Below are 15,901 nucleotides of genomic sequence, written 5' to 3'. Positions count from 1 at the left end.
CACGTTGGGAAGACTATGTCTCCCGGCTGGCCTGGGAACGCCTCGGGATCCCCCGGGAGGAGCTGGACGAAATGGCTGGGGAGAGGGAAGTCTGGGCTTCCCTGCTTAGGCTGCTGCCCCCGCGACCCGACCTCGGATAAGCGGAAGAAGATGGATGGATGGATGGATGGTATATATTATTATTGTTGTAAATGCAAATCTTTATATATCTAGAAAGGGTGGTCCTAAAGAGGTAGGCATTTTTCGGAGGTCTCAAGAAGGTAAGAAATACAAGTGTGTGTGTGTGCGTGTGTGTGTGTGTGTGTGTGTGTGTGTGTGTGTGAGTGTGTGTGTGGTCATGTGACAGTGGTGAGCCAATGAGCTGCACAGTGTCAGAAATGAAGACTAACGGGTTGAACAAGAAATGAGCTGAGATTCACGGCAAAAAACAGACAGAACAGCGTGATTACCAGCAGAGTCTGAAGTCTGGTCCAGTTTGGTGGGTAAGAACCGCAGAGAACACATTAGTTGTGTTTCATTTTTGCGTCATGATGATGTCACTTCCTCCCAACGGGAAGGAAGCATAAATGAGTCTCCCTGAGGACGAGCCGGTCCATGCGTTGTACACAGACCCACACATGGACCCGAGGAAAGCAGAAAGACCAGAGCACTCCGAGGACCAGGAGGGTCAGAGGACGACAAGAACCTCGAGTCCAATGCGGATTTTCAGGGCAGACCTGAATCACTTCAAAGACAATATGTTAAACGCTTTCAAGGACTCCAGGTGTACTCTGGAGGACCCAGAAAACACAAGCGCCCTCAGTCTGCTGAAGGAGGACTTGAACCAGTTCAGAGAGGACATGTCCAGTGTCTTCAGGACTGCAGACAATGCAAACACCGACATAAAAGAGAGCACGGAAGAACAAGACCAGAACCGAAGGTCTGAAGAGCAGAAGGACCACGAAGACGCCAAGAGGACTATTTTGAAACCAAGGCGGAAAAAAACGGACACCAAAGACAACAACGATGTCTTGCAGGAGACGACAACAGGAAGTTGTGTCTCGTGGCCAGGTAAGCCTGAGGAGGTCGACCTTTGACCCGAGCGGGTGTTGTCGTCAAGTAGGCGTGGCTTAACGCCTCTCAGTGCTTCTTCTTCAGACTCTGCAGGAGACCACCATGAAGAAGAAGAAGAAGAAGAAGAAGGACCATCAAAGAGTCTTCCTTCGGACTTTCTGGTACGCATGCGCTGGCTTGATGGCGCCAGGTGAGTGAAGACAGGAAATGTCCGAGAAATGACCTGGTAGACTAACAACTTTGACCTTGGACAGGCAGCCGCTGGACGCAGCCTCTGTCAAAAACTGTAAGAACACACACACACACACATACACACACATTCTTGTATTTCTTACCTTCTTGAGACCTCCAAAAAAAAGGCCTGCCTCTTTAGAACCACCCTTTCTAGATATATAAAGATTTGAACAATAATAATTAGTAATATATACATATATAATATGCAGAAGGTCACAATTTCACAAGAAAAAGGTCACAATTTCACAAGAAAAACTTTGAATTTTGGCAGTGTTATAATAAAAGTCGTCGTTTTACTCGACGCAAGTCAACATTTTACAAGAAAAACTGAACATTTGTGCAATGTTATGATAAAAGTTGGAATTTTACTCAAAAACAGTCGCAATTTTACAAGAAAAAGCTCAAACTTTTGGCAATTTTATGAAAAGAGTCGTCATTTTACTCGACAAAAGTCACAATTTTATAAGAAAACTGTAAAATGTTGGCAATATTATAATAATAATCGGAATTTTACCTGGCAAAATGATGACAAAAGTCATCATTTTTACCTGGAAAAAAAAAAATGGCAATATTGTGATACAAGTCAGAATTGTATATGACATATTGTCACAATTTTGCATTAAAAATTAATAGTTTTACATAAAAACGTAATAATTTTACACAAAAAAGTTATAATTTTACGAGAAAATAGAAGCAGAAAGAATATGAGAAATTGTTCCCAATTTTATAAGAAAAAAAGTCGACACATTGTGAGAAAAAGACTGCTTTTAGTTCATTTATTATTTTATTTTATTTTATTTTTATTTTTTTATTTACTTCAAGTTATTACAGTATGTCTCTATATACATATTTATTTATTTATTTTTATTAATTTTGGCCAAAGGAGGCGCATTTCAATTTCTTACACACACTTGTTATTTCATATGTTGGCCAGAGGGGGAGCACTTTAAATTTCTTACACACACTTTGACCAAAGGGGGAGCACTTTTAAAGGCGACGTTAAAAGCAATGTTATTGGAACCATGATTTATGTCATCACTTGTTCACACCTCCTCATATGGAAGATACTTTTCCTTCTTCATGTCTCAAGAAGGCTAGAAATACAAGAACACACACACACACACACACACATTCTTGTATTTCTTACCTTCTTGAGACCTCCGAAAAAAAGGCCTGCCTCTTTAGGACCACCCTTTCTAGATACATAAAGATTTGAACAATAATAATTAATAATATATACATATATACTATGCAGAAGGTCACAATTTCACAAGAAAAAGGTCACAATTTCACAAGAAAAACTTTGAATTTTGGCAGTGTTATAATAAAAGTCGTCATTTTACTCGACGCAAGTCAAAATTTTACAAGAAAAACTGAACATTTGTGCAAAATTATGATAAAAGCTGGAATTTTACTCAAAAACAGTCGCAATTTTACAAGAAAAAGCTCAAACTTTTGGCAATTTTATGAAAAGAGTCGTCATTTTACTCGACAAAACGTCACAATGTTATAAGAAAACTTTAAAATGTTGGCAATTTTATAATAATAATCGGAATTTTACTTGGCAAAATGATGACAAAAGTCATCATTTTTACCAGAAAAAAAAAATTGGCAATATTGTGATACAAGTCCGAATTTTATATGACATATTGTCACAATTTTGCATTAAAAATTAATAATTTTACATAAAAAAGTAATAATTTTACATAAAAAAGTTATAATTATACAAGAAAATGGAAGCAGAAAGAAAATGAGAAATTGTTCCCAATTTTATAAGAAAAAAGTTGACACACATTGTGAGAAAAAGACTGCTTTTAGTTAATTTATTTTTATTTTTATTTTTTTTATTTACTTCAAGTTATTACAGTATGTCTCTATATACATATTTATTTTTTTATTTTTTTATTAATTTTGGCCAAAGGGGGCGCATTTCAATTTCTTACACACACTTGTTATTTCATATGTTGGTCAGAGGGGGAGCACTTTAAATTTCTTACACACACTTGTTATTTCATATGTTGGCCAGAGGGGGAGCACTTAAAATTTCTTACACACACTTGTTATTTCATATGTTGGCCAGAGGGGGAGCACTTTAAATTTCTTACACACACTTGTTATTTCATATGTTGACCAAAGGGGGAGCACTTTTAAAAGCGACGTTAAAAGCAATGTTATTGGGACCATGATTTATGTCATCACTTGTTCACACCTCCTCATATGGAAGATACTTTTCCTTCTTCATGTCTCAAGAAGGCTAGAAATAGAAGAACACACACACACACACACACACACACACACTCTGATGACACTTCTCTACCTCGTCCAGTTGCCTGTTATTTGACCTTTGACCCCAACACGGCCAACGGCGAGCTGCGACTCAGCGAGTGCAACAGGAAGGCGACCCGCGTCTGGTCGGACCAGAGACCCGGCGAGCCCTCGGGCCGCTTCCTACACTGTCCTCAGGTTCTGTGTCGCGAGGGTCAGCTGGACGCGGCGTACTGGGAGGTCCAGTGGAGCGGCGGCGCCGATGTGGGCGTGGCCTACAACAACATCTCCCGGGACGGGGACGTGGCCAGCTGCCTGCTGGGCCACAACCGACGCTCCTGGAGTGTGGAATGTTCCGCAGGAAGTTACCTGGCGTGCCACGACAACAAGAGAGTGGCACAGTGCACACCGCGACCTTTCACCCACAGAGTGGGCGTGTACTTGGACTGGCCCGCAGGCTCTTTGTCCTTCTATTGCATCTCCAAAGAAACCATGGTCCACATCCACACCTTCACCTCCACCTTCACAGAACCACTCTACCCCGCCTTCTGGGTGTGGTCTTACCACGGCTCTGTCTCACTTTGTCAGGTGGAACTGGACTGGGAACGTCTTCTGCACTGACCTTCTTATGTACCATCTACTGTACACCTTTTATACACCTTCTTATGTACCATCTACTGTACATCTTATATACACCTTCTTATGTACCACCTACTGTACACCTTATATACACCTTCTTATGTACCATCTACTGTACATCTTATATACACCTTCTTATGTACACCTTATTATGTACCTTCTACTGTACACCTTATATACCTTTTATACACCTTCTGTACCATCTACTGTACACCTTATATACACCTTCTTATGCACCACCTACTGTACACCTTATATACACCTTCTTATGTACCTTCTACTGTACACCTTATATACACCTTCTTATGTACCTTCTACTGTACACCTTATATACCTTTTATACACCTTCTGTACCATCTACTGTACACCTTATATACACCTTCTTATGTACCTTCTACTGTACACCTTATATACACCTTCTTATGTACCTTCTACTGTACACCTTATATACCTTTTATACACCTTCTGTACCATCTACTGTACACCTTATATACACCTTCTTATGTACCACCTACTGTACATCTTATATACACCTTCTTATGTACCATCTACTGTACATCTTATATACACCTTCTTATGTACATTTACTGTACACCTTATATACACCTTATGTACCATCTACTGTACATCTTATATACACCTTCGTATGTACCATCTACTGTACACCTTATATACACCTTCTTATGTACCATCTACTGTACACCTTATATACACCTTATGTACCTTCTACTGTACACCTTATATACCTTTTATACACCTTCTTATGTACCATCTACTGTACACCTTATATACACCTTCTTATGTACCACCTACTGTACACTTTATATATACACTTTCTTATGTACACCTTATTATGTACATTCTACTGTACACCTTATATAACTTTTATACACCTTATGTACCACCTACTGTACACCTTATATACCTTTTATACACATTCTTATGTACCACCTACTGTACACCTTACATACCTTTTATACACCTTATGTACCATCTACTGTACACCTTATATACCTTTTATACACCTTATGTACCACCTACTGTACACCTTATATACCCTTTATACACCTTCTTATGTACCATCTACTGTACACCTAATATACACCTTATGTACATCTACTGTACACCTTATATACACCTTATGTACCATCTACTGTACACCTTATATACCTTTTATACACCTTATGTACCATCTACTGTACACCTTATATACACCTTCTTCTGTACCACCTACTGTACACCTTATATACACCTTCTTATGTACCATCTACTGTACACCTTATATACCTTTTATACACCTTATGTACATCTACTGTACACCTTATATACCTTTTATACACCTTATGTACCATCTACTGTACACCTTTTATACACCTTATGTATCATCTACTGTACACCTTATATACCTTTTATACACCTTATGTACCATCTACTGTACACCTTATATACCTTTTATACACCTTATGTACATCTACTGTATACCTTATATATCTTTTATACACCTTCTTATGTACCATCTACTGTACACCTTATATACCTTTTATACACCTTCTTATGTACCATCTACGGTACACCTTATATACACCTTCTTATGTACCATCTACTGTACACCTTATATATCTTTTATATACCTTCTTATGTACCATCTACTGTACACCTTATATACACCTTATGTACCATCTACTGTATACCTTATATATATTTTATATGCCTTCTTATGTACAATCTACTGTACACCTTATATACACCTTATGTACCAGCTACTGTACACCTTATATACACCTTCTTATGTACCATCTACTGTACACCTTATATACACCTTCTTATGTACCATCTACTGTACACCTTATATATCTTTTATACACCTTATGTACCATCTACTGTACACCTTATATATCTTTTATACACCTTCTTATGTACCATCTACTGTACACCTTATATACACCTTATGTACCATCTACTGTACACCTTATATACCTTTTATACACCTTCTTATGTACCATCTACTGTACACCTTATATACACCTTCTTATGTACCATCTACTGTATACATTTTATACACCTTCTTATGTACCATCTCATACGCCTTCTTCCACACCTGTGAACACGCCTTCTACACCTCTTTCTACACCATTTATACACCTCTTCCAACACGTTCTTATACAACGTTTGTACATCTCCTACACGCACACCTTCCAGACCAGCGGTGTCAAACTGGTTTTCATTGAGGACCGGGGTGTTTTTTTTTGTGTGTTTTTTTTTTTTTTTTTTGTCATAAAGAAATACAATCATGTGTGCTTACGGACTGTATCCCTTGCAGACTGTATTGATATATATTGATATATAATGTAGGAAGCACAATATTAATAACAGAAAGAAACAACCCTTTTGTGTGAATGAGTGTATGGGGGAGGGAGGTTTTTTGGGTTGGTGCACTAATTGTAAGTGTATCTTGTGTTTTTTATGTTGATTTAATTCAAAAATATATATATATTTTTTTTTTTTCATATTTCTTGTGTGGCCCAGTGGTTGGGGACCACTGCCCTAAAGGGAAACTTTTTAAAATGATAGTCAGATCCATTCTGAAGATGTGGTTTAAGGTCAAATAAGATAATCCTGTATTTTGTGTGTGTGTGTGTGTGTGTGTGTGTGTGTGTGTGTGTGTGTGTGTGTGTGTGTGTGTGAGAGAGACCTGCAGTTGGCTTTCCTGACTCCCTCGGGTGTCCTGCAGTTCTTTCTCCAGCTGCTCCAGACGAGCAACACGCATCTGCAACACACACACACACACACGCCCGTCCAGATGTTGTTGTGTTGCGCCGACTCGGCATGTTGTGACGTCACCTGAGTGCGTTGGACCATCTCCTCGCTGGTCCCGAAGCGTTCCTCCATGACCGAGCGCACCTGCTGGACCTCGAACTCCAGCTGCTGGCGGATCAGATCCATCTGCAGGGAGAACTGCACCACGGGTCAAAGGTCAGTGCCATGCACATACTACATATGTCGTACGTGTGCGTGCGTGTGTGTGTGTGTGTGTTCTTGTATTTCTAGCCGTCTTGAGACATGAAGAAGGAAAAGTATCTTCCATATGAGGAGGTGTGAACAAGTGATGACATAAATCATGGTCCCAATAACATTGCATCTAATAGACAATGTCTCATTTGTGATGACATCTATCAACATGAGGGTGGTCCCAAAAAGGAGGGATTTTTCAAATGGACTGTGGGTCGCTTTTAAAAGTGCTCCCCCTCTGGTCAACATATGAAATAACAAGTGTGTGTAAGAAATTGAAATGCGCCCCCTTTGGCCAAAATCTATAAAATTAAAAAAATAAATATGTATATAGAGACATACTGTAATAAATTGAAGTAAATCATGAAGATTTTAAAAATTAGAGAAAAAAAAATTACATAAAAGGCTTACCTTTTTTTATATTTACATAGTATGTATATAATATTAATGTTGTAAATACACATCTTTATATATCTATACATATATATAGATCAAGATGGTAACAAATACAAGAATGTGTGTGTGTGTGTGTGTGTGTGTGTGTGTGTGTGTGTGTGTGTGTGTGTGTGTGTGTGTGTGTGTTCTTGTATTTCTACCCTTCTTGAGACATGAAGAAGGAAAAGTTTCTTCCATATGAGGAGGTGTGAACAAGTGATGACATAAATCAATAACATTGCATCTAATAGACAATGTCTCATTTGCACCCCTGCTGGTGACATCTATCAACATGTGGGTGGTGACTGTGTGCCGCTTTTAAAAGTGTCAATATATGAAATAACAAGTGTGTGTAAAAAATGTAAGTGCTCTCCCTCTGGCCAAAATATGTAGTAACATGTGTGTGTAAGGAATTTAATTGTGCCCCCTTTGGCCAAAATGTTGTTGTTTTTTTAATTAAATAAATATGTATATAAAGACATAATGTAATAAGTTGAAGTAAATAATGAAGATTAAAAACCAATTACAAACAAAAAATTCAAAAGAAAAATAATTAAATTTTTATATTTGCATTTGCATTATTAATGTTGTGAATACAAATATTTATATATCTAGAAAGGATGGTCCTAAAGAGGTAGGCATTTTTCGGAGGTCTCAAGAAGGTAAGAAATACAAGAATGTGTGTGTGTGTGTGTGTGTGTGTGTATGTGTGTGTGTGTGTGTGTGTGTGTGTGTGTGTGTGTGTGTGTGTGTGTGTGTGTTCTTGTATTTCTACCCTTCTTGAGACATGAAAAAGGAAAAGTATCTTCCATATGAGGAGGTGTGAACAAGTGAAGACATAAATCATGGTCCCAATAACATTGCATCTAATAGACAATGTCTCATTTGCACCCCTGCTGGTCAAAATGAGGGTGGTGCCAAAAAGGAGGGATGTTTCAAATTGACTGTGTGTCGCTTTTAAAAGTGCTCCCCCTCTGGTCAACATATGAAATAACAAGTGTGTGTAAGAAATTGAGATGCGCCCCCTTTGGCCAAAATTACTAAAAAGAAAAAAAAAATTATATAGAGACATACTGTAATAACTTTAAGTAAATAATAATTACAAATTAAAAACAATTTAACTAAAACTTACCTTTTTTATATTTGTCGCTTTTAAAAGTGCTCCCCCTCTGGTCATCATATGAAACAACAAATGTATGTAAAAATTTGAAGTGCTCCCCCTCTGGCCAACATATGAAATAACAAGTGTGTGTAAGAAATTGAAATGCGCCCCCTTTGGCCAAAATTACTAAAAAGAAAAAAAAAAAGTATATAGTATAGTTACGTAATAACTTGAAGTAAATAATAATTAAAAATTAAAAACATTTTAACTAAAACTTACCTTTTTTATATTTGTCGCTTTTAAAAGTGCTCGCCCTCTGGCCAACATATGTCATAACAAGTGTGTGTAAGAAATTGAGATGCGCCCCCTTTGGCCACAATTAAAAAAAAGAAAAAAATATATACTGTATGTATAATATAGAGATATACTGCAATAACCTGAAGTAAATAATGAAAATTCAAAAAATATTAAAAAAATTAACTAAAAGCTTACCTTTTTTATATTTGCATAATATGTATATATTATTAATGTTGTAAATACACATCTTTATATATCTAGAAAGGGTGGTCTTAAAGCGGGAGTCATTTTTCTCAGGTCTCAAGAAGGTAACAAATACAAGAATGTGCGAGTGTGTGTGCGTGTGTGTGTGTGTGTGTGTGTGTGTGTGTGTGTGTGTGTGTGTGTGTACCGTGTCGATGCGAGGCAAGTGGGTCAGTTTCTGGGACAGCGCCTCCAGCTGGCTGAAGTACCAGCAGCGCTCCCGCTCCTCGTGGTCGATTTCCCCCAAAAGCTGGTTCCTGCCGCGGAACGTTAGCATTCAGCGTGAGAGAAGACACAGGTGCTGCCCTCTAGTGGCGAGCACTCACCTCTCCTTGTACAGCTCCTCCACGTGGTGGTCGCTGAGCCGCCCGTCCGCCCCGCTGATGACCGCCGTCTTGGGCGGAGCTCCGTCCAGGAAGTGGTGAGGCAACAGGACGCCGGCGACGTCCCCGCCGCGACACGAGGCTTTGGCGCGGCCCGCCGACGAGGCGGAGGAGGGGCAGGACGGCGGGGGAAGAGCCAAGCGGTCTTCTCGCTCCGCCCCGGGCGGCCCCGCCCCGCCCAGACTGTCAGCCAGCAGCCGGAAGTTGTGAGCTTGATGAGCTTGATGCTTCAGCTCGTAGTAGTTGGTCAGGTCCATGTGCAGCTCTGCGTCACATGACTCACCGTCATCATCATCATCATCATCGTCATCGTCATCGAAAACGTTTCTAACCTTTGAGTTGGTGCAGCACGTCACTGCGGCCCGACGACGCCAGAGTCCCCGCCTCCTGCTCCAGTTTACACTGCAGCTGCTTGAGCACTTCCTGTGTGGTTGCCATGACAACGGGTCAGCTACGGGGTCATTTTACACGCTCACTTCTCCCGAGTGGACGGTGACAAAGAGTCAGAGGTCACCTTCATGCCGAACGTCTCCGTCTCCAGCTTGGAGAGATGGTTGGAGTTGTCCTCTAGCTCCCTCCGCAGGTGGGAGTTCTCCTTGCGCAGCGCCGCAACCTGGTGGGCCAGCTGGTCGTACGACGCCATCGTCGCGCTCTGTGGCGCCCCCTGCAGCGCACACGGGGACGGGTCAGTGGCATCGCTATGTCAGGCTTTCACCGAGCGGCCTTTTTATTTATTTTTTTACAACACAGTGACATAGACCGGTGGTTCTCAAACTGTAGTAAGTGTACCACTCGTAGTACGTGAGCTCCATCTAGAAGAATCCCTTGATTAAAGTACAGTGTTTTATTTCCTTGTATTCAAACATGTAATGTATGTTTTATGTATTTTTATTTTATGTAACATTTTTTTATGTATTTTTGTTTTATGTAACATTTTTATTATTTTTTTATTTTATGTGACATATTTTTAATGTATTTTGTTAATGTAAATTCTTATTTTATGTAACATATTTTTTAATGTATTTTTATTTTATGTACCATTGTTTTAATTTTTTTTTATTTTATGTAACATATTCTTAATGGATTTTTATTTTATGTAACATTTATGTATTTATTTTTATTTTATGTAACATTTTGTATGTAACATTTTATTTTTTATTTTATTTTATGTAACATATTTTTAATGTATTTTTTTATGTAAAAAAATTGTATTCCTTATTTATTTTTAACATATCTATTTTTTATTATTATTTTTTATTTATTTATTTATTTATTTTTAACATATCTCATTTTTTCAATTTTTATTTGCTTATTTATTTAGCTTCTTTTTTTTTTTTTACAACACAGTGACATAGACCGGTGGTTCTCAAACTGTAGTAAGTGTACCACTCGTAGTACGTGAGCTCCATCTAGAAGAATCCCTTGATTAAAGTACAGTGTTTTATTTACTTATATTCAAACATGTAATATATGTTTTATGTATTTTTATTTTATGTAACATTTTTTTATGTATTTTTGTTTTATGTAACATTTTTATTTTTATTTTATGTGACATATTTTTAATGTATTTTGTTAATGTAAATTCTTATTTTATGTAACATATTTTTTAATGTATTTTTATTTTATGTACCATTGTTTTAATTTTTTTTAATTTTATGTAACATATTCTTAATGGATTTTTATTTTATGTAACATTTATGTATTTATTTTTATTTTATGTAACATTTTTTATGTAACATTTTATTTTTTATTTTATTTTATGTAACATATTTTTAATGTATTTTTTTATGTAAAAAATTTTTATTCCTTATTTATTTTTAACATATCTATTTTTTATTATTATTTTTTATTTATTTATTTATTTATTTTTAACATATCTCATTTTTTCAATTTTTATTTGCTTATTTATTTAGCTTCTTTTTTTTTTTTTTACAACACAGTGACATAGACCGGTGGTTCTCAAACTGTAGTAAGTGTACCACTCGTAGTACGTGAGCTCCATCTAGAAGAATCCCTTGATTAAAGTACAGTGTTTTATTTACTTATATTCAAACATGTAATATATGTTTTATGTATTTTTATTTTATGTAACATTTTTTTATGTATTTTTGTTTTATGTAACATTTTTATTTTTATTTTATTTTATGTGACATATTTTTAATGTATTTTGTTAATGTAAATTCTTATTTTATGTAACATATTTTTTAATGTATTTTTATTTTATGTACCATTGTTTTAATTTTTTTTTATTTTATGTAACATATTCTTAATGTATTTTTATTTTATGTAACATTTATGTATTTATTTTTATTTTATGTAACATATTTTTAATGTATTTTTTTATGTAAATTTTTTTTATTCCTTATTTATTTTTAACACATCTATTTTTTATTATTATTTTTTATTTATTTATTTATTTATTTTTAACATATCTCATTTTTTCAATTTTTATTTGCTTATTTATTTAGCTTCTTTTTTTTCTTTTTTTTTTTTTACAACACAGTGACATAGACCGGTGGTTCTCAAACTGTAGTAAGTGCACCACTCGTAGTACGTGAGCGCCATCTAGAACAATCACTTGATTAAAGTACAGTGTTTTATTTCCTTATATTCAAACACCGTGTTACTGTTCAAACTGTGTGTGATGTGACAAACAGTGGCCACAAATATTGAATATGCTTGTTAAATAAAACCTCCACCTTGTTTTTGATAAATACTTAGGCCTACTATGCTACTGTATATTTATGTTGGCTATTATGCTTGTACTTGGAGAGCCAAGTTTTTTCTGAGGTGGTACTTGGTGGAAAACGTTTGACAACCACTGACAGACTGTTTTTTCTTTTATTTATTTAATGTAGTATATTTATAAATTGGTATGTATTTTATTTTATGTAACATTTGTTTATTTATGTTTATTTTATGTAACATATTTTTTTATGTATTTTTATTTTATATAACATTTTTTTATGTCTTTTTATCTTATGTAACATATTTTGTATGTATTTTTATTTTATGTAACATTATTTAATTTTTTTTTTTTTATGTAACATATTCTTATTGTATTTTAAATTTATGTAACATTTATTTATTTATTTGTATTTATTTTTTATTTTATTCTGGGGCGGCATGGCGTAGTGGGTAGAGCAACCGTGCCAGAAACCTGAGGGTTGCAGGTTCGCTCCCCGCCTTTTACCATCCAAAAATCGCTGCCGTTGTGTCCTTGGGCGGGACACTTCACCCTTTGCCCCCGGTGCCACTCACACTGGTGAATTGAATGATGAATGATAGGTGGTGGTCGGAGGGGCCGTTGGCGCAAATTGCAGCCACGCTTCCGTCCGTCTACCCCAGGGCAGCTGTGGCTATGAAAGTAGCTTACCACCACCAGGTGTGAATGATTGATGGGTTCTACATGTAAAGCGACTTTGGGTACTTAGAAAAGCGCTATATAAATCCCAGTTATTATTATTATTATTATTATTTTTAATTTATGTAACATATTTTTAATGTATTTTTTATGGAACATTTTTTAATTTTTTTTAATTTTATGTAACATATTTTTTATGTATTTTTATTTTATGTAACTTTTTTTATTTTATCTAACATATTTTTAATGTATTTTTTATGTAACATTATTTTATTTATTTTAATTTTATGTAACATATCTTTTATTTATTTTTAATTTATGTAACATATTTGTAATGTATTTTTTAATGGAACATTTATTTTATTTTTTTATTTTATATAACATATTTTTTATGTATTTTTATTTTATGTAACTTTATTTTATTTTATGTAACATATTTTTAATGCATTTTTCATGTAACATTATTTTATTTATTTTAATTTTATTTAACATATTTTTTATGTATTTTTAATTTATGTAACATTTTTTTAATGTATTTTATTTTATGTAACATTGTTTTATTTATTTTTATTTTATGTGACATATTTTCAATTTGTTTTATGTAACATTTTTTATTTTATGTAAAAAAAATTATTTTGTATTTATTTTATTCATTATTTTTATATTTATTTTTAACATATCTATTTTTTTTATTTGTATTATTTATTTATTTCTTCATTTTTAACATATCTATTTTTTTCAATTTTTATTTGTTTATTTATTTAGCTTTTATTTTGTTTTATTTTTTGAGGCGTGTTTGGGTTGGTAGTGAAAGGGAGGTTCTACTACCAAAAAAAAAACAGTTTTTTTTTAAAATATGAGCATTTATCTAAGCACCAGTGTGTTGTACTCCATTGTTTATGCGTACTAAAAAAATGGTGCCATTATCTGGTGGTCTGAACACGGCTGTAAGCGGAGCCTCAGGGGATTGTGGGTATAAAAAAAAATGGACTCAAAGTGATTTTGTTATGAAAGAGATGAGCAGCTGGAAAGATCAATAAGCACACTCGGTTATGCCTGGGGGATGGGGAGCACGTTGCCATGGTGACTCAGGACATCAATGTATGAGAGGTGTTTGATGTCACACACGTGCACATGCAACATGACCCAGGAGCGGGACGAGAGGAAACGGGAAGTGAAAAATGGGATGATGTCGATGAAAAGAGATGGTCACCATGGCAACCAGCCATGACTTCAACAAGTCCTCATCATCCTCGTTGCTTTCGTCAAGAACAAAGAGCATCCATGACTCCGCCCCCTATTGTCCCCCTCCTCTCCTCTTCCTTGACTTGTCTGGTTACCGTGGCAACCGCATCCCCCAGACCAGGGTGCAGCATGTGTGAGGTTTGTCTGCTCACGTCAGCCGCCGACGACTGCAGGGTGACAAAGTCGCCGTATGACCTTTGACCTTGCCAACATTGTGGCGTTGCTAAGATAGGTCGCCAACGTGCTGGTGTCCACGAACTAGAAACGACATCTGATACAAAATAAGTTCATGGCGGCGACAAAATGTGGTCACGCCCCTCTCTATGCAAACCACACTTAGCCACGCCCTCGGTCCCTTCCATTACTACAATACAATGTAAATATGATAATAATAATAATAATTAGCAAAACAAGAAATAACTCATTTAAATACTTCATCATCATCATCATCATGAGGTAGTTTTCATGGATGGATGGATGGGTAGAAGGTAAACAAAACACATACAACCCAGCAATAGTGCCAAGCAGAATCCAGAGCTTGAAAACCCTCGTCTCTCGTTAACGTTTCCACGGCAACACAAGGCTTTCCCATCAGCAGATAAGACGAGGATACGGAGATTGGGGCCATATGATTTATTAAGTATAAAATATCATATCAAGGTCCCAAGTGCAGCCCAGGAACTTTTTTTTTGTTTTGTTTTTAAATTGAGCTTCAAATTTGAAAAGGAATGAATTATTAATGATAAATATTATTATATATGACATCCCAGCAGGCACAAGACATTGAAGCAACGTTGAGAACTCTTTGAATTAGGTCCTCTCGTTGAGCAACTCAAACATAACGTTGAAACAACATGCTTTTTAACGACGTTTAATCAATGATACAACGTTGAAACAACATGCTTTTTGACGACGTTTAATCAATGTTGGGTTGTGACGTTGATTTGACATTGAATTTTGGTCATTTCCCAACCAATATTCTACAAAACAAATACAACGTTGAAACATGCTTTTTGACGACATTTAATCAATGATACAACGTTGAAACAACATGCTTTTTGACGACATTTAATCAATGTTGGATTCTGACGTTGATTTGACCATTGAATTTTGGTCATTTTCCAACCAATATTCTACAACACAAATACAACGTTGAAACAACATGCTTTTTGACGACGTTTAATCAATGTTGGGTTCTGGCGTTGATTTGACCATTGAATTTTGGGTCATTTCCCAACCAATATTCTACAAAACAAATACAACATTGAAACAACATGCTTTTTGACGTTTAATCAATGTTGGGTTCTGACGTTGATTTGACCATTGAAATTTGGTCATTTCCCAACCAATATTCTACAACACAAATACAACGTTGAAACAACATGCTTTTTGACGACGTTTAATCAATGTTGGGTTCTGGCGTTGATTTGACCATTGAATTTTGGGTCATTTCCCAACCAATATTCTACAAAACAAATACAACGTTGAAACAACATGCTTTTTGACGTTTAATCAATGTTGGGTTCTGACGTTGATTTGACCATTGAAATTTGGTCATTTCCCAACCAATATTCTACAACACAAATACAACTTTGAAAAAACATGCTTTTTGACGACGTTTAATCAATGTTG

General features: G+C 35.8%; 2 protein-coding genes across 2 annotated transcripts in view; one reads left to right on the top strand and one right to left on the bottom strand.

The window, feature by feature from the left end:
* Positions 1-15,901, bottom strand: part of apc2 (APC regulator of WNT signaling pathway 2) — a 36,891-nt gene that overhangs the window by 15,315 nt on the left and 5,675 nt on the right. Inside the window, exons 2-7 of the mRNA XM_061978338.2 lie at positions 10,175-10,324; positions 9,993-10,083; positions 9,604-9,925; positions 9,426-9,534; positions 7,033-7,146; positions 6,884-6,958 (exon numbers count right to left, since the gene is read on the bottom strand). Of these exons, the coding sequence (XP_061834322.2) occupies positions 6,884-6,958; positions 7,033-7,146; positions 9,426-9,534; positions 9,604-9,925; positions 9,993-10,083; positions 10,175-10,303 (840 nt within the window). The 5' untranslated portion in view covers positions 10,304-10,324. The remainder of the gene's footprint in view (positions 1-6,883; positions 6,959-7,032; positions 7,147-9,425; positions 9,535-9,603; positions 9,926-9,992; positions 10,084-10,174; positions 10,325-15,901) is intronic.
* LOC140679548 (uncharacterized) lies at positions 567-4,931 on the top strand. Its single transcript, XM_072915142.1, has 5 exons — positions 567-1,050; positions 1,138-1,243; positions 1,308-1,339; positions 3,614-4,248; positions 4,323-4,931. The coding sequence occupies exons 1-4, from the start codon at positions 567-569 to the stop codon at positions 4,171-4,173; spliced, it is 1,182 nt and encodes a 393-aa protein (XP_072771243.1). The 3' UTR covers positions 4,174-4,248; positions 4,323-4,931.

Source organism: Nerophis lumbriciformis, linkage group LG18, assembly GCF_033978685.3.
Source record: "Nerophis lumbriciformis linkage group LG18, RoL_Nlum_v2.1, whole genome shotgun sequence".
In the NCBI taxonomy this organism is placed as follows: domain Eukaryota; kingdom Metazoa; phylum Chordata; class Actinopteri; order Syngnathiformes; family Syngnathidae; genus Nerophis; species Nerophis lumbriciformis.
This window is presented reverse-complemented; position numbering and strand designations above follow the sequence as displayed.